The 22732-nt window shown below is 41.3% G+C and overlaps 1 protein-coding gene across 1 annotated transcript in view; it reads left to right on the top strand.

The window, feature by feature from the left end:
- AEBP2 (AE binding protein 2) overlaps nt 1–15439 on the top strand; it is a 95611-nt gene extending 80172 nt beyond the window's left edge. The window contains exon 9 of the mRNA XM_070620742.1: nt 15335–15439. Coding sequence (XP_070476843.1) covers nt 15335–15362 — 28 coding nt within the window. The 3' untranslated portion in view covers nt 15363–15439. The remainder of the gene's footprint in view (nt 1–15334) is intronic.
- The last annotated feature ends 7293 nt before the right edge of the window (nt 15440–22732 follow it).

Below are 22732 nucleotides of genomic sequence, written 5' to 3' on the forward strand. Positions count from 1 at the left end.
GGGTATACTTTCTTTTGGTCATACACACGCACACACACACACACACACACACACACACACGTATTGTGGTTTGCTTTTTTATTTTCTTTACAATGTCTTTTGAAAAGCAGAAATTTCTAATTTTTTTAAAGTCCAATTTATTAGCTGCTTCTTAATGGTTTGTGTTTTTTGTGTCCTAGTTAAAAATATTTTTGCCTACCTCAGGGTAATAAAGATTTTCTCCTGGGGCCAGCCCAGTCGTGTAGTGGTTAAGTTCACATGCTCTGCTTTGGTGGCCTGGGGTTCATGGGTTTGGATCCCAGGTGGGGACATACACACTGCTCATCAAGCCACACTGTGGCGGCACCCCACATACAAAATAGAGGAAGATTGGCACAGATATTAGTTCAGTGACAATCTTCCTTAAGCAAAAAAGGAAGATTGGCAACAGATGTTAGCTCAGCGCCACTCTTCCTCACCAAAAAAAAAAAAAAAAAAGAGAGAGAGAGAGAAAAGAAAAAGATTTTCTTGGGGCTGGCCTTGTGGCTGAGTGGTTAAGTTCGCACGCTCCTCTGCAGGCAGCCCAGTGTTTTGTTGGTTCGAATCCTGGGCGTGGACATGGCACTGCTCATCAAACCACGCTGAGGCAGCATCCCACATGCCACAACTAGAAGGACCCACAACGAAGAACATACAACTCTGTACCAGGGGGCTTTGGGGAGAAAAAGGAAAAAAAAAATAAAATCTTAAAAACAACAACAAAAAAGAGATTTTTCTCCTATGTTTTCTTCTAAAGTTTTATAGTTTTAGCTTTTACACTTATGTCTATGATCCATTTCAAGTTAATTTTTGTGTGTGGCATGAGTTCAGGGTTCATATTTTCTATTTTGTTTCCCAGTTGTTCTAGCACCATTTGTTCAAAGCACTATCCCTTCCCCCATTGGATTACCTTGACACCTGTGTCAAAAATGAGTTGATCATCTATGTGTGGATCTATTTCTGTGCTCTCTATTCTATTGCATTGATCTCTCGGCTTATCCCTATCCCAATACCTCATTGTCTTGATTACTATAACTTTAAAATAAGTTCTCAAATCAGGTGGTGCAAGTCCTCCAATTTTGTTCTTCTTTTTCAAGATTGTTTTTGGCTCTTTCTTTCTTTCCATTTTTGTTTTGTTTGGTTTTTTTGCATTTCCATCTACATTTAAAATCAGCTTTTTAGTTTCTACAGATAGACTTGCTAGGATTTTGGTTGGGTTTGTCTTGAATCTATGGATCAATTTGGGGAAAATGACCAGTTAACCATATTGGCTTCCAATCCATGCGTATGTCATATCTCTTCATTTTTTTAGGTGTTTTTAAATATCCCTCAGTTATAGTTTTCTTTGGCTAGATTATGTACATGTTTAAAGATCTTATTTTTTATTTTTACTTATTCTTCTTCTCCCCAAAGCCCCCTGGTACATAGCCATATATTTTTAGTTGTGGGTCCTTCTAGTTGTAGCATGTAGGATGCTGCCTCAGCATGGCTTGATGAGCGGTGCCATGTCCACGCCTAGGATTCGAACTAGTGAAACCCCGGTCTGTTGCAGTGAAGTGTGCAAACTTAACCACTCAGCCATGGGGCTGGTCCCAGATTATGTACATGTTTAAATTTATCCCTATTTCATGTTTTTTGATGCTATTGTAAGTCATATTTTAAAAAAATGATTTCCAGTTTGGGTTTTTTTAATCTACTTTTATTTAATTTTACTATTTTGAATATATAAAACTTAACATCATTCAAAAGTCAAAAAACTGTATATTAAAAAAAGTGTGTTTATTAGTCCCATTATGTCTCCTGTCCTTTCTAGCTGTTTCTGATCCACTGCCTACATAGAACAATTTTATTAGTTTTCTGTTTTAATCTTTGAAGGTAGAATTACTTTGAAAGTCCAAACACTGTAGAAACGTTGGTCTGGCATGGCTCACTTGGTTTTGGAGGGCAGACACTTTGGACTCAACATGCACCTTTTTGAAAAATAAAGAGGGGTTCTGACACCTTTCATGTCTCCCTGTGGGTGGAGGTGATGAGCCATGGTGGCAGGTTCGAAGAATACGCTCTCCCTCAGATATATATTATGTAGCAGGTGAACATACTTTGTGGACAGAGAGATGTCGTACAGGACTTTTGCAAGCATCTTATGTTTTCATCCTTGTTGTAAATGATTTGTCCTTTAGGAAAATATTAGTAAAAATTGGATAAGATCAAAAGACAACAGTGGCAGTTTACCAGTCCTGTTTGTCAGCCACAAGGAGATGTAGAAGGCATAAGGGTTACACATCGTTCTTTCCAGTTTGGTAGACGTATGGGTTATGTCATCATTGTTTATGCTTCTCTCCTCCTGAGTGTATGATGAATTGTACGCCTCCTTGAATGTAGGTATAGCCATGTGATTTGCTTTAGCTAGTGAAATGTGAGTAGAAACGACACTTTCAGATGGAAACGTTTAGGAACCAGAGCAAAATTTCCCTTTCTCTGTCTCTCTCTTTCCCACTGCTGCTATGACTAGCAGGTTTCAGATGATGGCGCCTCTCTGTCAGCCTGAGGAAACATGGAACAGAGGCCCCACTGGCATGCAATGGATATATAATTTACATAAGAAATAAACCTTCATTGTTTCGAGCTACTGACTAATATAGGAGAAATTTATTAATTTCATGGTGAATGGTGGAGGTTGGAGGCTTCAGACCTGTGGAGAAATTGAACCAAGGGTCTCCGAGAACGAGAGGTGCGGAGATCATGAGTTCTGTTTTGGACCATAACTAGTAAGTAGCAACAGTCTGTCTAAAAAGTGAAAAAGATCTTATAACGTGGATTTACTGGTGTGGAGATGTAAATGAGTCTAAAGTTTGGTTTCTCATGGTGAGAAGGAGCCTATGGAGAGGACAAGGTTGAAGACAGAGAAATGAGGGAAAATAATAGATAATTCCATGTCCTGTAGACGTGCAGCCTCTTGTAGAGGCTGGAAAAGATGAGATCTCCAGAGCACAGTGGCTTCGATAGGAGGAGTGACATGACTTTTCTTGTGGCAGGAGGAGGAAAGGAAAATTGATGGGTGCAGATGTAGGCAGGTTTATACATTTGCCGGAAGGAAGTTGAGAGAGAATAATTGTAATAGCTAACGTTTAATGCTTATTATCCCCTTCACTAATCTAAGAGTTTTATGTATTATAACTCATTTAATCCTCACAACACTCCTGTGTGGTGATGTTATTAGCCCCATTTTACAGATGAGGAAACTAAAGTTCTTGATTGGTGAGTTCACTTCTGTCTTAGAAGTTGGAGGTGAGGTCACCTGCTGAGATTGAAGATGGAGGTGAAGTGGGAATAGCTTATTCAAAATCCATCTATCCTCACCCCCAAAATGACTTCAAATTAAAAAAAAGAATTTGACAAGGGAAATGGACCTTTTTTGAAACTTACGTAAAGTATAAGTGAAAATACCTTTCAACGGCTTTGTTATTTTAGTTGACATCTAAGTATGCAATCTAAGTACAAATTGTGTAATTGCTATGCATACTCAGCTTGAGATCATTCTTTTAGCCTCTCTACCAATTACATTGCTGCTCCTAAGTCCCTCTTATAACAACTTCCTGAGCTGCTACTGGTGGAGAGAGTGTGGAAATTAGGAGAGATTGAGTGTGAGAGCTAACCAGGAGAAACCAGTCTTCCTCTCACACGGGCCAGGAGGACCCAGTCCCTTTCTTTAAAGCTGTCTATCCCTAGAAGTTTTTGTAAAATTGCCCATCTTGGTGAGAAAAGCCACTCTCTTCTCAAAAATCTTTTTATTTCTGGTTAATCAAAGCTCCCATCTCTTGGCATCAACGTTTGTGGTTTTGAAGTACCTATGTTTCAGTTCTTCTCCTTCCACAGTTCTAAGTATTTCATCGTATAGGATTTTGGATTTTGATCTCCTGCCTCAGTGCTTACTTCTTTTTTTTTTTTTTAAACATTTTATTTTTTCCTTTTTCTCCCAAAGCCCCCCGGGTACATAGTTGTGTATTTTTCGTTGTGGGTCCTTCTAGTTGTGATATGTGGGATGCCGCCTCAGCATGGCCTGATGAGCGGTGCCATGTCCGCGCCCAGGATTCGAACCGACAAAACCCTGGGCCGCCTGCAGTGGAGCGCCCGAACTTAACCATTCAGCTATGGGGCTGGCCCCAGTGCTTACTTCTTTAGAAATATGGGGGGGTCCCACTTCCCCTGAGTAAATGGGTCACACGTATCAGTTAAGGCAGTAAACAGAGAAAGAGAATTTTGGTTCCAGCAATGTGACAATTTAGACTGACCTGAATATCCTTCTTAGCCTAAGTTGCTGTTGCTCTGGAGAGTGACAGTAGTGGCGGTTTCTGTTGTGTGTCTGTGTGTGTGGGGACGAGGGCGCTGTGGAGTGGGATGGGATGGTGAGTCACCCTTGATGATTTAGACAGGAGACTTCCCCTCCACCATCCATGGAGGATATAAGAGATGAAGACAGCCTAGGATTAGTTAGGGAGAAATGAGATCCCTCTATCAAAACAGGACTCCAGAAGGGAGTTGGAGAGAAGTCGCAAAGGATTAATTTAATCTGCTCCAATGTGGCCTGAATGTGAAGAATGAATACAAACAGCCACGGACAGCTGAGATGGAGAGGGGATGAAAACGAGTTAATGTTTATGATGAACTCGCATGTGACTGCATGTTTGTGGAAATAGTTCTTGGTTTGTAGAGAAATTTTTTTGTAGAGAGATTTTTGTAAATGCTTCTATCACAGCATTAAGCATTATTAAGAAAAAAGTCACTGATATTTGGGGTTCTAATTTTGCTGCTCTGTGTTTACCCAGGAAGCATAGAGTATCTCCTATTACCACTCCTACCCTGGAAGATGAGTGTTGTTTCTTAAAGGTCTGAGTGGTTCTACAATCTGCTTTTACCTCCCAGCCCCAGTGGGGAAAGTGTTGGCTTTTCTATTTCCGGCTCTTTGCTAGGGATCGGATTGGGTGACTCAGAGAATAAGAGGATGGAGGCAGGGTTGGTTGAAGGCTGATTCTAGGAAGAAACTCCCTTGATGTTAGGAAGAGTGTGGAGACTCCTATCCATTGGCTTGCCCCACCCATGACTACGTGTATGAAGGTGACGGCAGGAAGCCTATGGAGACTGGACGTTGAGGGCCTTGGTGTTGAGATGGTTAGCGAAGATCTCTTTAGTTTAGCCTGAGGTAAGAGGAAAGGCCAGCTGGGGTTGTATCTCAGAGCCACCTTGAAGTGATGGTGACCAGTCCTTGTTAGCATTTTCAGGTGTAGAAAGAACCATGGTAACTGTGGCAACCACCAAAGAATAAAGCCCCTCCCTTCATTTTCCTAAGTACTATACTGTCTCTCAGAATTCTTGTCTGATCTTGTGCAAATAGATGGAAGAACTTCCCCTAAAGAACAGGAGGGAGAACCCCCTTCCTTCTAAACCATGTTACACTGAATTTTCTATTACTCCTCCTGGGTGAAGGCTGGTTGGGACCAAAACCAAATTAATTTTATTAAAATTTAAAAAATGTAACATTAAGTGTTATTACTGAGCATCATGAAGCAAATTCATACCTACTCACCTTTTTATAATTAAAACCTGTGGGAGTCAAATGAAAGACTGCTTTTCAAACAATGCTTTGCAAAGCGCCGTGTTTTCGAAGTATTATTTTTCAATGATTAGTTACTCTCTCTCACTCTCTCTCTCCAATTAAAAAAAAAATCCCACTCCCCCAAATATAACATAGTCACTAATTTCCAGCCTTATAGTGAAACCAGATTATTCTGGTCTCTTTGTTTTTTTCCTCTATCTTTGGATGAAGAGACTCCCTGTCGTGTTCATCTGCCAGGTGATCTCAAGTGCCAGCAATGCATTTGTGTATTTGGGTATTTATTTATTTACTTATTTGCACTTTTCTAGCCCTTACTTTTATAGCACTTACAATGTGCCGTATATAGCTAATAAGCACTTCTAAACGAAAGCTTACTAAAAATCTCGACATGTTAAAAGCTTATTAAAGATCTTGGCATATGTGTTATGTGGGTATTCTTGCTTCTCCACCCTTTTGTCCTCCCTATGTGAATATTTAGTTGGTGGGGAGAAGCTGTATTGGACTTATTTCTGTTCTTCCTGCACCCCCTGCCCTCTTTTGCTTCAGTGTCTTTAAGCATGCCGTTCCTTCTACCTGGAGCATCCTCCATACCTTTCCTCCTAGATTCCTGGTCTCGATCATTTATCCCTCTGATCTTGGCTTGAGCATCACTTCCTCAGTGCAGCCTTCCTTGGTGCCCCTCTATCTCAGATAGGCTCCCCTGTTTTAGATTAGGGTCCTGTGGCACCAAGGTACCAATCACGTTTGTGTCCCTCTGTGTCATCGAGTCTTCTTCACTACAGTGTAAGCTCCATGGAGCCAAGAATACTATGTCTCTCTTCCTCTCTACTCGCCTTTGAGGTGCTTGTGTTGCCTGGCACCTAATGGACACAAAACAAACTGAAATGGAGTTGAAAATAAATGTGATTTTCATGTGTATTCTTGGCTTTTGTTATAGAGACATTCAAAACTCAGTTTCTAGTTACCACAAACGATGGCAGATATTTTTTTTTTTGAATATTTTTTTATTGCGTTAATAATAGTTTACATCAATGTGAGATTTCAGTTGTACATTATTTCTTGCCTGTGACCATGTAAGCACTCCCCTTCACCCCCGTGCCCACCCCCCACCCCCCTTCCCCTGGTAACCACTGAACTATTTTCTTTGTCCATGTATTTGTTTATATTCCATATATGAGTGAAATCATCTGGTGTTTGTCTTTCTCAGACTGGCTTATTTCGCTTGGCATAATTCCCTCCAGATCCTTCCATGTCATGGCAAATGGTATGAATTTGTCATTTTTTCTGGCTGAGTAGTATTCAATTGTATACATATACCACATCTTCTTTATCCAATCATCAGTCAGTGGGCACTTGGATTGTTTCCATGTCTTGGCTATTGTAAACAGTGCTGCAATGAACATAGGGGTGCGTGTGTTACTTTGGATTGTTGACTTCAGATTGTTTGGGTAGATACCCAGTAGTGGGATAGCTGGGTCATATGGGTATTTCTATTTTTAGTTTTTTGAGGAATCTCTGTACTGTTTTCCATAGTGGCTGCACCAGTTTGCATTCCCACCAGCAGTGTATGAGGGTTCCCTTCTCTCCACACCCTCTCCAACATTTGTTATTTTTAGTCTTAGTGATCATAGCCATTTTAACAGGCATAAGGTGGTATCTTAGTGTAGTTTTGATTTGCATTTCCCTGATGATTAGTGATGTTGAACACCTTTTCATGTGTTTATTGCCCATCTGTATAACTTCTTTGGAAAAATGTCTGTTCATATCCTCAATGGCAGATATTTTCTGACGTAGAAGACAAAGCTAGACATAGGTGTGACCCAGCTCTTGTTAAGAAGCAAGGGCCACAATTTGATTCTTAGCTCGTTGCATGTGGTAAGTTCATTGATGAGGTAATTGGAACTCAACTCCCTGATCACATGAGCAAAGAAAATAGTACTGTTGAGAGTCTTATTGGTTGGTTGCAGTGATGGGAAAACCCGATTGTGTCTAAGTGGTGTTCGGTTTTTATTTGGATGGATTACATGTGAATATCTAAAGAACTGGTCAAATTCCTAACAGAATTATCTAGGAATTTAGGTAAAGTGTCAATATGGATTGGGAACTTGTTGGAAATGCAGAATTTCAGACTCCACTTCAGAATTCCTGACCCAGAATGTGCATTTTAACAAGATTCCTGGGTGACTGGTTTGTCCCTTAAGGTTTGAGAGGCATGGCTTTAGCATATTAACTACATCACAGGCAACTGAGGGGATCTAATGAAAACCATTTGTAAATATTCATTCATTCATTCATCCACAAAACAAATATCTATGAGGCATGTAATTTTTATTAGGCATTAGTAGTTTTGGCAATAATAGCAATAACGAGAATAATGTAAGAATGATAGACTGTCAGGCACTTTACATAAGGCATCATTTCTAATTCTCACAATAACCTTGAAAGGAAGGGGGTGTTAGTTCCATTTTACAGAGAAGCCACTGGAGTTTGGGTAGCAGGCCTGTGATAACTCAGTGAGTGTAAGAGTGAGCCACGATTTGAGCCCAGTTGCATCTGACAAGCCCTCTATCTTCCTACCACTTCTGTCCAAAAAATAAAGCGTGTAAAATCTTGTACTTTGAAATCTTTGATAATCTGAAAGCTCATTTTTGGTGTACATAGACAAAGGGAAACATGACCTGGTTACTCATGTGCAGGGCTAAGCCTTCTCCTGGAAAAAGGTGAGAGGAGAAGGCAGAAATTCCTAAATAAAAATGTTAACGCTTCTCTGTCCATACCAGATTTAATAAATGGAAGTGTGTCCCACCACTTTTGCCTCAGATTTGCCTCCCATTTGCCATTTGCCTCACAATCTTTTTGTGGAGGAGTAAAATGAATTTCAAAACACTGAGTCTGAAAAATCCCGGGGGAACCACATTTCTCAGTGTTTTGCGTCAAATCTTTTGTTTGACCTCAAATGCCCAGTAATGATTTCAGGTGAAGAGCAGGAAAGGGAGGATGTGTCTGCATGGCTGTGAGATGGCCAGTGATTTCTCTGGATCTCAGCGCATTTCATTAGCTAGGTGAATAGAAAGAGAACACCGCCCTGCATGCAGCTCTGTGGAGTGGGGTGAGATAATTTTTATTACTGATCGCAAATCACCATTCGCAGTCAACAGAATGCTGCCTGAGGTCCTGCCCTATGTCTCCGCCTTCTCGTTTGCCTGGAAATAGAGACTCCAGCTGCAGGCAACTGACGTAATAAAGTGCCTCTGAGTTCCACTGCTGAGTATTGGGGCACACGTGTTTGCTGAGCAGTAAACACAGTTTTCAGTGTCATAGTCATATTTTCCAATGCTGCAAGAAAGACCACTTGATCTTAGCACAAAGAAGCAAAGAATATTGTTTCCTTATTACCTAAAAAAACCCCCAAAATATTGACTAATTCAGGGGAAGCCATGAAGATGGTTGAGGTAAATATTATTCAAGGTTCCTAAAGCTAGGGAATTGCGATACCCGAATGCAGCTTTGTTTAAGATTGCCATAGGTCCCACGAGCTTGCTTTCTGTTTGTGAGAGGAGAACTTGCCATTTGAAGAAATGTGGTGCACATGCTCTTCATGTAACGTGAAAGGAAAGGTTCTTCATGCCGAGAAATCCCTCACGTGGGGTGGAATCCTTTTAAACAAATCTGGCGGCAAGCTTTTCCTGAAAGCTCGAAGGAAGAAGGAAACAATGTAAAATTGTGTTCATTGGCAGTCTCCCTAGCCTTCACACGGAGTTGGCAAAGCCTCTCTAAAAGCACGAACTCAGGCCTTGAAGCTCTTCTTTTATACAGCCAAACGGTATCAAAGATGGCTTTTCTGCCTAATTGGGATAGCTTCCAGGTGGTGGAGATGATTTTATGATTTATGGCAACTTCTAGATCTGCCTAGAGACGGCACATTTGAAAAAATGAGGTGACGTTACTCTGGGGTGGGAGTAACCCACCAATGCCTCTCATAAGCAAAGACTGAACTTTTTGCCCTTATCGCATTTGACTCCCTACATTTGTCTTAACTAGCGGCCTCATTTGCACTGTTTTGCTCAGGCTGCCTTGATGCTGTTGGAAGCTCAGACACTTTCAGCCTTCAATGGCTGGGCCTCAGTCAAGCTCCACCCGTCTTCATATTTGCAAGATTTTCCCATCCTGTTAACATTCCTCTTTAAAATGGAAACACACTGTTTCCATCTCTGGCGTGCTTGCTTGACCTTCCATATCACTGATGATTTGTAGAAAGAAGAAAGGCTTCGCTGCCTCGGCATCCTTTTCCCAGTTTGAGTCTTTCTCTGTTTGCAGAGATGGCTGCCTGTCGTTAGCAAGGCCCTTTTGACCCAAACCTTTGGAGAGAATTCAATAAAGGCAAGAACCCAGCCAAGAAATTAAGCTGGATCAAACATCCAAAGAATGTCCAAAACACAGTATTAGGGCTTTTATCATTCTGAATAAGGACCCAAATAACCATTAAAATTTACCTCCCTCAGCGACACAAGCATGATAGGAGAAATGGGCATGTGAACTACTTTTTTCTATCTTTTTACTAAGTAATATCCTAGAGTGAAAAAAGTCATTATTTCGTTCATATGGCAAATGGTAGCCATCAAAAATCCTTTTTTTTTTTTCTGACTTAATAGAACACAACTTTAGTTGAAGTTTGTAGGCTTTTCCGTCATAAAGGGCAGAATTTATCCCCCTACCTAAATATATGAGAATTCTTTTTAGATTTATGACAAATCCAAGACCTGTCTAGGGTAAAGAATGTATATTTATTTAAATATGAAAGGCAATCTCTTGAGAGCATTGTGTGGGAACCACACTATTTAAACATTCCAATATGGGAAAGGCTGTCTTTTTCAAATCTTTCTTGGCTTCCAGCCCTGGAGAGTGAAGCCTCCCCCCAGAGGGGCAGGAAGAAAATACTGGGTTAGAATCAAGAGACGTAAATGTCTTGGCTCAATGTCTACCGTAAATTTGCTTTGTTATCCTGAGTGTCATTTTCTCTGCCTCTAGACCTTGGTGAACTGGTCAGTAAAATGATGTGGTTGAACTGAGGCAGTTAATTTAAATTTTTGATACCTCTTAATCTCAAGTTGGTGTGCCTGATGCACAATAAGCCAACCATGGAGATGGAGAAAGGTTTATTTGAATTAGCCAAAACAGAAGACCGAGGATAGGTTCTCTCAGATCCACCTTCACAAGAGAAGAAAGGAGGGAGTTTTATAGAGCTAAGGGGCTTCGGAGGAGGAGTTTCAGAGAAACAAAGAGGAAATCATGTTTCTTTCACTCCAGATAAGCCCTTGGGCAATCTGATTTCTGAGCATCAAAGGCAGCTGGGGCCTGGTTATCTGGTGATGGTAACTTCCTCGAAGGCATTCTTTTTCTTCTGCAAAACAAGTTCATAAATCCTTGTGAGCTGAGTCACCCCTCAGGTTAAACAAGCAAACAGCAAATTAACAAGATTAACTTCTTTTCATCTGTGTCTGTGCTGGGAACAAGGATGAAGGGTAATCATGTTCTTCTGGAATATTTACAGTAACCCTCAGGTGCCTGGCTTCACTTTCCTTTTCGATTTTGTGTTTTTCACTGCAGTGTCCTCTTTTCAAATGTAATCTTACATAAACTCTATTATATAATATAGGTGAACGCTTTATTTTATTAGATAATTTATGAATTCTAAATTATAACCTTTCTTAAAAAGTTAGGCAATGAGCACAGAGGCCATTTTGGGCTCATAAACAATTGAAATGGGAGTGGTATTAGTTTCCTAGGTTTGCCATAACAAACTACCACTAACTGGTGGCTTTAAACAAAGAAATTTATCCTCTTGCAGTTCTGGAGGTTCCAAGTCCAAGGTCAAAATGTCAGCAGGGTGATGCTCCCAGCAAAGTCTCTACGGGAGGGAGGAGACTTCCTGGCCTCTTGCAGTTTCTGGTAGCATCAAGCATTCCTTGGCTTGTGGCCACCCAACTCCCATTTGCCTCCTCTTCCTATGCCTGTCCTCCCTCTAGGTGTGTCTCTGTATCTTCACACTGTGTTCTCCTCCCTGTGTCTCTGTTTTCTCTTCTTATAAGGATAGCAGTCATTGGGTTAAGGGCCCACCCATAAAGAGTACGACCTCATCTTTACTTGATTACCTCTGCAAAAACTATTCACAGAAACTAGGGGTCAGGATTTCAACACAATCCAATAGTAAGAGTTATAGATGACAGTTGTAGTGTTATATTAACAGCAGTATCTAATTTATTTTGTATTTTGTTTGGTAGCACAGTACAGAGAAAAATCCTGGTCCACATTGATAAGTAATTATAAATGATGGCCTTTTTTAAAAAAAACCTTAAACATGTCACTTTGCAATCTCAATCTCAATCTCTAATTGAACTGGTCTGGAGGTCTGAAAGAGCCACATTAGGAAATTTACATATCAATGTTAAATCACTGACAATATCCCCAAAAAGACTCACCTTCCTTACTGGAGAGAGTTCACTTTTTTTTTTGGTGAGGAAGAGTGGCCCTGAGCTAACAGCTGTTGCCAATCTTCCTGTTTTTCCTTGAGGAAGGTTGTCGCTGAGGCAAAATCTGCATCAATCTTCCTCTGTTTTGTATGTGGGACACTGCCATAGCATGGCTTGATGAGTGGTGTGTAGGTCCCTGCCCGGGATCCCAACCTGGGAACCCTGGGCTGCCAAAGTGGAGCACGCAAACTTAACCACTATGCCACCAGGCCAGGGTTCACTTTTTAAAAGGAGTTGATAAGTGGACTCCTGAAGAAGCTTAAATCATCATTATATTTGGCTGACACTGTGTTTTCAAATGTCATAATACCTGAATTACTCAACGGTACCATTTGACAGCATCTTGTTAGTGGCATATTCTGTCTGACATTTCCCAACATTTACAAAGAGTGAAAATAGTATTATTTTGTATTTTGAGTCCAAATTTGGTTTCAGTTCTGTTGCTGACACTTTCTGTGCTGTTGTGAGCAGTAATGTGGGGACCGTGAACTGCCGAAATGAGCCCATTCAGCTGGTTAAACATCGCATCTAGTTGCTCCAGCTGGTATAACTAAGTTACATTTGAGACATGTTTAATTAATGGAGTTTTTTAAAAACACAAAAGTTATTTATATTTTAATCTTGTACCAGAACCTCGTCTTGGAACTACTAAAAACTTCAATGGAAAAGCATACATTCTGGAACTTACTACCCTTATCATTAAAATAACTCTGAAAAGGCCCCAGTTTAAAGACTGTGCCTTAATAAATTTGACAGTTTTTATGGCTTTGGCCAACTTCTTTCAAAGTGCTACGTAGACAACCAGTTAGCCCGCAGAGAATGACCACAAACATGTTTCAGCAACTGCTTTTATCTGAGCAACTCTTCGTATCGTCAGAATAGACACGGCTACATTTTTGACGTCTGTTCAATGGTGTATCATAATCTAATCTAAAAACTTAATTTTTTTCTCCAGTTGTGTTTTATCTAATAAATCTTCCTTGTGTTCATTTGTGTGACTCTATATAAAAACAAGCAAAACATGGAGATCAGCAGATCCACATGAATGAAAATTCAGCGGAATCATAAACCTAAGCTTTAAAGGAATTCACCACATATGTATTTTGAATGTGTATTTTGGGGTTAGATCAGGGATGCTCATCAGCATGGTACGGGTCCTCAAAGATATTTGGAAATATTTGGGGATGTTTTATCTCAATACCTAAGCACATACCTGGCACTTACTTTCCTCAGGCCAAGGATGCTAAGTGACTTGCACTTGTCTTACCTGAAATGCCAGCAGAAAATGAGGGTTATTATATTTTTGTTGATGTCTGTTTATTTAACGTATCCCACACTTTAATAAGCTCCTTCTGATAGAATTTGTCTTTTCCTCACTTGTTACTTTGTGTGGTCCCGTTAAGGAGCTTTCATTGTAGGATTTAAATTTTGTTCACATAAAATTTTTATCGATGACACTAAGTAGTTCACTTAGGCCAGAACATCTGAGTTCCTTTCTTTTGAAACGTTCGTGTTTTGCTGCAAAATCATGTAATTTAGGAGGCTTAAGATTGTAAGATTTTACTGCATGAAATACAAGAAGTTGAGCAGTTTGGGTCACACTAAAATGAGACTTGGTGACAGATAGTCCTCAGTGTACTTTCTTGCCTCCAAAAGATTTCAAGTGAAACTTACAGGCCTTACTTTCATTTCGTAGGTTGTCATTACACTGGTGTGGCTGACCATTAATTGAATATCACTCAGTGCCAGATTGGCACTTTTTATCATGAGGCACAATCTTATTTTACTTATCATCATATTTTCTCATGAAATTTAATTTTTTCACCAATAATTCATGTCTACTTTTAAAGGTCATTACATCATCTCGCTAGAAAATTTTTTTTTTTAAAGATTTTACTTTTCCTTTTTCTCCCCAAAGCCCCCCAGTACATAGTTGTGTATTTTTAGTGTGGGTCCTTCCAGTCGTGGCATGTGGGATGCCGTCTCAGCATGGCCTGATGAATGGTGCCATGTCTGTGCCCAGGATTCGAACTGGCGAAACCCTGGGCCGCCAAAGCGGAGCACGTGAACTTAACCACCCAGCCATGGGGCCAGCCCAGAAAAAATTCTTTAATTTAAACAAAAAGTATCCTACGCTTACCGTAAGCCTTAAGTTTGAATAATGATCGTGACTTGTACTGCTTGTTCGCGGCACAGCTCTCGGCGGCTGTCTGACAAGGGCAAGCACGGAGCAGGAGCATCTGAGCTTCATCTGGCATTTAATGGGTTTGACCACCATGTGCTAGGGTGAGTCTACTCCCCCGTGTAATTTCATGGGAGAGGCCCTGGGCAAGTCTGAATTTAAAAAAGAACAAAGACTTGGGGCTGGCCCCGTGGCCGAGTGGTTAAGTCCGCGCGCTCCGCTGCAGGCAGCCCAGTGTTTCGTTAGTTCGAATCCTGGGCGCGGACATGGCACTGCTCATCAGACCACGCTGAGGCAGCGTCCCACATGCCACAACTAGAAGAACCCACAACGAAGAATACACAACTATGTACCGTGGGGCTTTGGGGAGAAAAAGGAAAAAATAAAATCTTTAAAAAAAAAAAAAAAAAAGAACAAAGACTAGCGCAGAATTACTATATATTCAGCGTATTATATATATGCTAGAGGTGGCAAAAAAGCACTATAGTTCAAGATCTGCATAAAATTGAAGAAACCTGGGGCCAGCCCCATGGTGTAGTGGTTAAGTTTGGTGCACTCCACATCGGTGGCCCTGGTTCATAGGCCTGGATCCCCAGAGCAGACCTACACTGCTTGTCAGCCATGCTGTGCCAGGCATCCCACATACAATATAGAGGCAGATTGGCACAGATGTTAGCTCAGGGCTAATCTTCTTCACTGAAAGAAAAAAAAAGACTGAAGAAACCTTAATGGAAAGAATGGAAGTTAACATGATGGTGGTCTCCGGTGTGTTCAAAGCTGGTGTTTTTAATGACATTTTAAAAATAGTTAAAATCTATAAGGGTGGATTTGTGACCAGGCTGAGCCTAATGGTATTCAGCTTGGTCTAGTCAGTTTCATCCTTTTCTTTTTCCTTAGTCCAATTTTGTCATTTCCGTGTCAGCTTCAGTTTAAACAATTCCAGTGCAGACATGGCCCCTTCTGAAGATTTTCTCCTTTTGCCTCATCCAGGTCCCAATTCTCAACTCCCAAGGGCTGACACAACCCCCGTTTGAGATCGCTGAGGAGCTGATGCTTCGTTTCTTTCCTTGGCTTGTTTCAACCAGGAGTGAATGGCAAGTCTGCTTGCATTTATTTAAGTTATACCAAACAACTTGGCACAATTATGGCTCTTGAATTTAGCTGTACCCGATTTTACTTATGTCAGGAAGTCCATGCCGTAGCTTTGTAATGTGTGAATTTTTGCCTTGCAAATGGCTTCCTGGAAGGTGGACATCTATGCCTACCCACATGGGGCCCATGGAAACCCCTGGGTCTCCTCCATTCCCTGCAGGGAAACTCAGGAGGTTGTTTCTGGCTCCTCTCTGGTATGGATACTCCTTGTTGCCTTCTCTACTGTCTTGCCTCCTTATAACCCAGAGGACTTCGTATGGCTGTGGCTTTCAAAATACTCCAAATTTGGACCTTAACACATGTCCTCTTTACTTTGGGATTTCCTAACTAAAGGTTTTCCAACTAGTCTTCTCTCCTCTAGTGCCTGGTCACTGTGATGCTGCTATGCTATTTCCTTCCCCAAAACTCTCCTTTTTCTTTCTGCTGCTGAGAGCTTTTTTGGTCAATTTGGGGTGAGGGTTGGGGGAGCAGAGAGATCTGTTCTCCCAGTTTGTATCTACTTTTGGCAATATTCTATTGTCTCATCTGGGCAGGGGTTGGGGAGGCAATTTCCTTTTGACCTTAGAGATTAAGAATGTGGCATCTGGGCTGGGCTAGTGGTGCAGGGTTAGCATGTTCCACTTCGGTGGTCCAGAGTTCACTGGTTTGGAGCCTTGGTGCGAACCCACACACTGCTTGTCAAGCCATGCTGTGGCAGACATCCCACATATAAAGTAGAGGAAGATGGGCATGGATGTTAGCTCAGGGCCAGTCTTCCTCAGCAAAAAAGAGGAGGATTGGTGGCAGATGTTAGCTCAGGGCTAATCTTCCTCAAAAAAAAAAAAAAGAATGTGGCATGTTTTTCTCTCTCTGCTTTACAGTAAAAGATATGTTGCCAAGTTGTAGGAGGATCAACCATTTTACTGAGCAGGTGAGAAACAGCACGTCATTAGTACTTTGAAATACCATCAGGCCACAAAAATTAAACAAACACAATGAAACAAAAAATTTGCACCTTAAAATCAACCATTTCTTCTTCCTTGAAATTCACTTGAAAACAGTTTAGCTAGAAGATATCTAAGGTTCCTTCAAAGAAATTCTTCAGTTTTCCAGTTGCTGAGTGATGATGACAATTGTACTTTGATTTCTCAAGGATTAACATAGCAGGATAGTCACTCGTCATCTGCTGAAACACTGGCAATAGGGAGGAGATTTTCTTTGTAGAGAAAATGCCAGTTGGTGGTCTGAAGGAAGAAAGAAGAGAAATTATAGAAAGCTTAGAGTAAGGGAAGCAGGATCCCTGTTAAAAGGAAAAAACTTTTCCCTACCCACAGGATACTTCTGACACCAAATGTGGGGGGCCTTCTACACCAACCAGTTCTCCAACTCTGTTGATCCCTGTTGGGTGTCCTACAGTTCAGTTCTGACCGAACTACCTGGACTTAGCAGAAACCTCAGTTTGGGAGCTTAGTTCCACGAGACTGCCCCTACTTCAGATGCCAGTGGCAAGTCCCAGGTTGTCACCCGTACTTCTGACCAACTGGCTATAAATCAGTGGTTCCCAAAGCCCCCTCCTCTGATTCAATAATTTGCTATAACGACTCACAACTCAGGAAAACACTTATGTTTACTGTTGTATTATGAAGGACATAATAAAGGATACAGATGAACAGCCAGATAAAGGGGTACATAGGGCAAAGACTGGAAGGGTCCCGAGCACAGGGGCTTCTTTCCCCTTGGAGTTGGGATTGGACCACCCCCCCTGCATATGGATGTGTTCGCCAACCCAGAAGCTCTCTGAACTCCGTAGTTTTGGGATTTTTATGAAGGCTTCTTCACATAGGCATGATTGATTATTAACTTAATCTTCAGTCCCTCTCCCCTCCCGGAGGACGGGGATGGGGCTGAAAATTCCAATCTTCTAATCATGGCTTGGTCTTTCGGGTGACCAGCCCCCCCTCATGAATTTATCCAGGGAGCCCATCCAGAATCGCCTCATTATAACAAAAGATGCTCCTATCACTCAGGAAATTCCAGGGGTTTTGGGAGCTTTGTGTCAGGAACCCGGAGCAGAGACCAAGTATATATTTCATGTTGTGTCACACCTGTGTTAGGTGAGATGACCTTGACCTGATGGATGTAACATTCAGTATAACACAGAGGGAAAAGGCAATGGCTAGTGGGACTTGGGGAAATTTTAGGGAACATCCATCTAGTCTTTTTCTTAGGCAACAAGGAAAAGCTACTCTGGCTAATTTGTTGTTAGTGCCCTCAAGTCAATTCCGTTTCCCAGAGACCCCGTGTTCAGCAGAGTTGAACCCTGCCTGGTCTTTTTGCACCATCCTCTCAGCTTCTACAGGATTTTCATGGCCAATTTTTCCAGAAATGGGTGGCCAGGTCCTCCTTCATAGACTGTCTTAATCAGGAAGCTCTCCTGAAACCTGTCCACCATGGATGACCCTGCTGATATTTGAAATACCGGTGGCATAGCTTTCAGCATCATAGCAGCACGCAGCCATCACAGTATGACAACTGAGAGGCAGGTGGTGTGGTTTCCTGACCAGGAAATGAACCTGTGCTGTGGCAGTGACAGTGCATAATCTTAACCACTAGACCAGCAAGGCTGGCCAATAATTCAGGTAAAAAGTTAACTAGACAGGTGAGTCTCGATCTCTGACTAAAAGAGGAATTGGGAGATTTTCAGAAAGGAAAGGGTCCTCAAGAGGGGAGAGATTCCTTAGTGAAAACTTCTTTATAAACTTGTGCTGTTTTTTGAAGGCCCAGAGCTTGAATCAGAATCAGGTTGATGTGGGTACTGTTTCTCTGTCCTCAGAAGTAAAGAAATATCTCCTATGATACATTCAAGGGAAACTAGCTGAAGTTTCAAATAAGAGAGAAGTGCTCTTGGTGAGACCCTAGAGGATCCTACATCCATCCAAATCTACCAACCTACCTTCATCTGTACCCCCGCTTTCTGCCCTTCCTCACTTTTTAATGTTCTTGCTTCTGTCACTGCCAACTCCTCCACCTGTATTCTGGATTCCAGTCCCTCTCATCTTCTCATGGACTCTCCTGCGTCATCATTTCCCCCTCTTCCCAGGACCATTCTGTCAACACAGAAACTGCTTAAGTATCTCCCATCAGTTGATCCCTTGCTCTCTCTCCTCTATTGCCTCATTTCTTAATTTGTTGTGTCTAACCTTCTTGAAAGAGTTGTCTATATTCATTGTATACACTTTCTCTCCTCCCATTCTCTCCTTAAATATCTCCAGGCAGCCATCTGCCCATGTACCCCACTGAGTGTGCCTTTGCCAAGGTCAGCAATGACATGCAAGGAGCTAATCCACAGGTCACTTTTTGGGCCACACGGACATCTCTGTAGCATTTGAGGCAGTTGCTTACTCCCTCCTTTTCACTCCTCTACACTTGCCTGGCTACGATCATAGCCCATATCACAATCATCTCACCTGGATTATTGCAAAAGCCTTTTAATTGCTATTTCTAATAGCTTCCACTCTTGCTATATAGTAATACATTTCTCACATGAGCTTTTTGTAGTGTTAATCAGATGTCATTCTTTTTTTTGAAGAAGAAGAAGATTAGCCCTGGGCTAACTACTGCCAATCCTCCTCTTTTTGCTGAGGAAGCCTGGCCCTGAGCTAACACCCATGCCCATCTTCTTCTACACTCTATGTGGGACGCCTACCACAGCATGGCTTCTGCCAAGCAGTGCCACGTCCACACCTGGGATCCGAACCGGTGAACCCCGGGCTGCCGAGAAGCAGAACGTGCAAACTTAACTGCTGTGCCACCGGGCTGGCCCAGATGTCATTCTTATATTTAGAAATTTCTAATGGATTTCCATTAAACTTAGAATACAATCCAAACTCTTTACTACATTCTATCAGGTTCTATATAATCTGGCCACTGCCTCCCTCTCACCTGCTAGGAAGCTCTCCCTTGCTTATCATGTGCTCCAGCAACACCAGCCTTCTTTTTAGCCATTCTTCTCTCTTTCCTTGAACACACCAAACTCAATTTCACTTGCCCTTTATTCTGCCAAGGATGCCCTTCCTTAGATCTGCATACTTCTTACAGCTATTCCTGACTCAAGCTAAATGTCACCTTCTCAGAAAGTCTTTCCAGAACATCCAGTCTAAAGTAACTTATCTTCCATCATTATCTCCACCCCATCCTATTTTATTTTCTTAATAGCATTTTTTTGTTCTTAATATTGTCTGAAATAATCATATTCAGTTGTTTGCTTCTTTATTTTCTGTATCATTCTTCTAGAATTTAAATGTCTTAAAAATAAGGTCTTTTTTTTTTTTTTTTGCCTCAATCTACGTTGTATCCTGAGTTTCTAGAACAATGTCTAGCATATAGTTGGCATTCAATAAGTGTTGAATGGAAATAGAATATCAGATAGTTCTTGGAAGTCACACTTTGAGTTCCAGAACCTAATCTTTACTGGGCCAGAATGTTGCCTGGTCATCCTTCTGTTCCCTCATTGGCAATATTACCTTTTCCCACAATGACTATTTTAAAACTTCCCGATCTCTCTAGAACCCTAAGTACTTCTAGCTCCGGCTCACAGTCAGAAGATATTTTCCACTCTATGAATCAAAAAGAAGCTCTTCCTTGGCCATCATGTCTGAAGAGGAGGAAGTGATCTATGTGGGTTTTTTTCTTTTTAATTTATCTGTACTTGTTACAACTTTTTTTTTTTCCTTTTTTCTCCCCAAAGTCCCCTGGTACATAGCTGTGTATTTTTAGTTGTGGGTCCTTCTAGTTGTGGTGTGTGGGATGCTGCCTCAGCGTGGTTTGATGAGCAGTGCCATGTCCGCGCCCAGGATTCAAACCGACGAAACCCTGGGCCGCCTGCAGTGGAGTGCGCGAACTTAACCACTCGGTCACGGGGCCAGCCCCAATGTTACAACTTTTTAAAGCAGACTTGAATGTGACTTAAAAGTGACTTTTTTTTTTGAGAAAGATTGGTCCTGAGCTAACATCCGTGCCCATCTTCCTCTATTTTATATGTGGGACGCCACCACAGCATGGCTTGATGAGTGGTGCATAGGTCCACACCTGAGATCCGAACCAGTGAACCCCTGGCTGTGGGAGCGGAGCTTGTGAACTTAACTGCTATGCCACTGGGCCAGCCCCCTTAAAAGTGACTTTTTGAGCTTGAATGTGACTTAAGCACTACATTTTCATTCATAAAACTTGCTCTGGGTTATTTTTCAAATGGCTTTACATCATGCCTAGGTAGACTTGTAATTTTGCTATGCTCAATAATACTTTTCTTTGGAAAACAAGCCCTATGGATATTTATTCCCATCTAGTTGGTTCAGTTGAACGTACTAATTTCTAGAGGTCTGGGACATGCAGTTGATAACTACAGGGGGGAGTATACAAATAGAACACAGAATATAAAATTCCTTTTATAATATTGTCTACATTGGTGAAACTTCGGTAGATTAAGATGCTAACAACGTTCTGTCTGTCCTTGGTTTTACCCAAACTTCCTTCCCGTTGGGAATGATAAAAGGAAAGCAGTGAATTGGGCAAATGGCCAAAAAACTTCCTTCTGCATTACTTCAAGCTGCCCCTCTCTGTTGGCTCCTTTTTGTTAAGAGCTAGTGTCTCTTATCTTTATAAAAATCTGTTTATCCATGTACTGCTCTCCTTTATACCCTTCATGGCCAAAGTTCATGAAACAGTTAAGAGTTAACTTCATTCGTTGTTTCCGCTTACTTTCTTTCCCTCGCTCCTCAGCTGATTCCAGTTGAACTTCTTGCCCACTACTGCACTGAATCTGTGCCTACCAGGGAACTCCATGTTGCCCAATCCCAAAATTTATCAATCTTTATCGGTAGCCCTTTCAGCAGTATTTGACACTGTAGCACACTTCCTTCTTCAATTATTCCAATTCATTTTTATGACTCTCCCCTCTGCTAGGTTTCCTCCTGTCTTTGTAGCCCATCTGTCTTAGCTTTCTTTGTGGGCTTGTCTTTCTTTGTCTATCCTTTGAATATTGCTAATTTTTAGGTTTCTATCTGGGGCTCTCTTCCTGTCACGCTCAGCATGTTTTCCCTCAATAATCTCATCCACTTCCATGGCTTCAAGTGTTATCTCTATGTCAATAACTCTATCCCCTTTTCTCCTGAGCTTCAGACCTATATATCCAACTAATTTCTTAGCATTTTCATTTGGTTATCCATCCAAGATTAAACCCATTTTCTTCCCCACTAGACCTGCTCTTCCCTCTGACTTTCTTATCTCCATGAATAGTACTTTGACTGTTCAACTGGCCTAGCTTAAATACTCAGCAAGTTTTTATTCCAATATCTTGAAGAACATCAAGATTCACTAACACCTCTTCTGTGTTCTAGCCCTGCACATTATCTCTAAGCAGGTGAGGCAGAATAGAGCAGAGGCTTAACTTATCTTTACTAGTTTACAAATTACAGTCTCGAGTTAAATATTTTTAAGACCCAGCTGTTAACCTAACAAGAATAATAGAAGGCCAGCAGGACTAATGTATTGTGAATTGAGTTATTTTACTCTTTATAGCCAAAGTTCTAATTGTCTATACATTGTTTGGAAATGTGTTAATCCACCTTTCAAAGGATTTCAAAAGATGTGACCTAAAGATTTGTTATGGTGATTGCTGGGGAGATTTTGAGTCTAAGCCCAAAGTACCCAGGCAATAGTCAGCTCCACTAAAATTCCAATGAAATAACCTGTAAGAAAGAAGAGTTTTTTATGCTAGAGTGAAATGATGTTAAATGGCACTTTTCCTTTTGTCTTGAGTTTTGGCTGAGGTCCAGGGCTGGGTACTATCGTTATGAAAAGCCCACACTAAAGAGATATGCTGGACCCATTTATCAAAATTCATTGGCGGGGGAAAGAAGTTTACTCATACGGATTTTGTAGTTGAGAGTTTAATGGAATTTCTTCTCCCTGGTCCTTACAGAGGGGTGTCTTTATTTATGGGTCCCTTAAGCCATACGATGGGAGGGTTTGGAACCATTGCCACAGGGACTGAACCAAAGTGTGATCACATCACACTTAGAGGAATATGACGTGATTTTCCTGGAGTCCTTCTCCCTGGAGGAGAGAGACTAGTGCTGGGGTTGGGAAGTTGGGTTGGATGAATAAATTTTAAATTGGATATAAGATAGAATGTTTTAAAATAAACATTTTATTTGAGAATAGTTTTAGTTTTAGAGAAGAATTGTGAAGAGAGTTCCC

Source organism: Equus przewalskii, chromosome 5 (genome assembly GCF_037783145.1).
Source record: "Equus przewalskii isolate Varuska chromosome 5, EquPr2, whole genome shotgun sequence".
Classification (NCBI taxonomy): domain Eukaryota; kingdom Metazoa; phylum Chordata; class Mammalia; order Perissodactyla; family Equidae; genus Equus; species Equus przewalskii.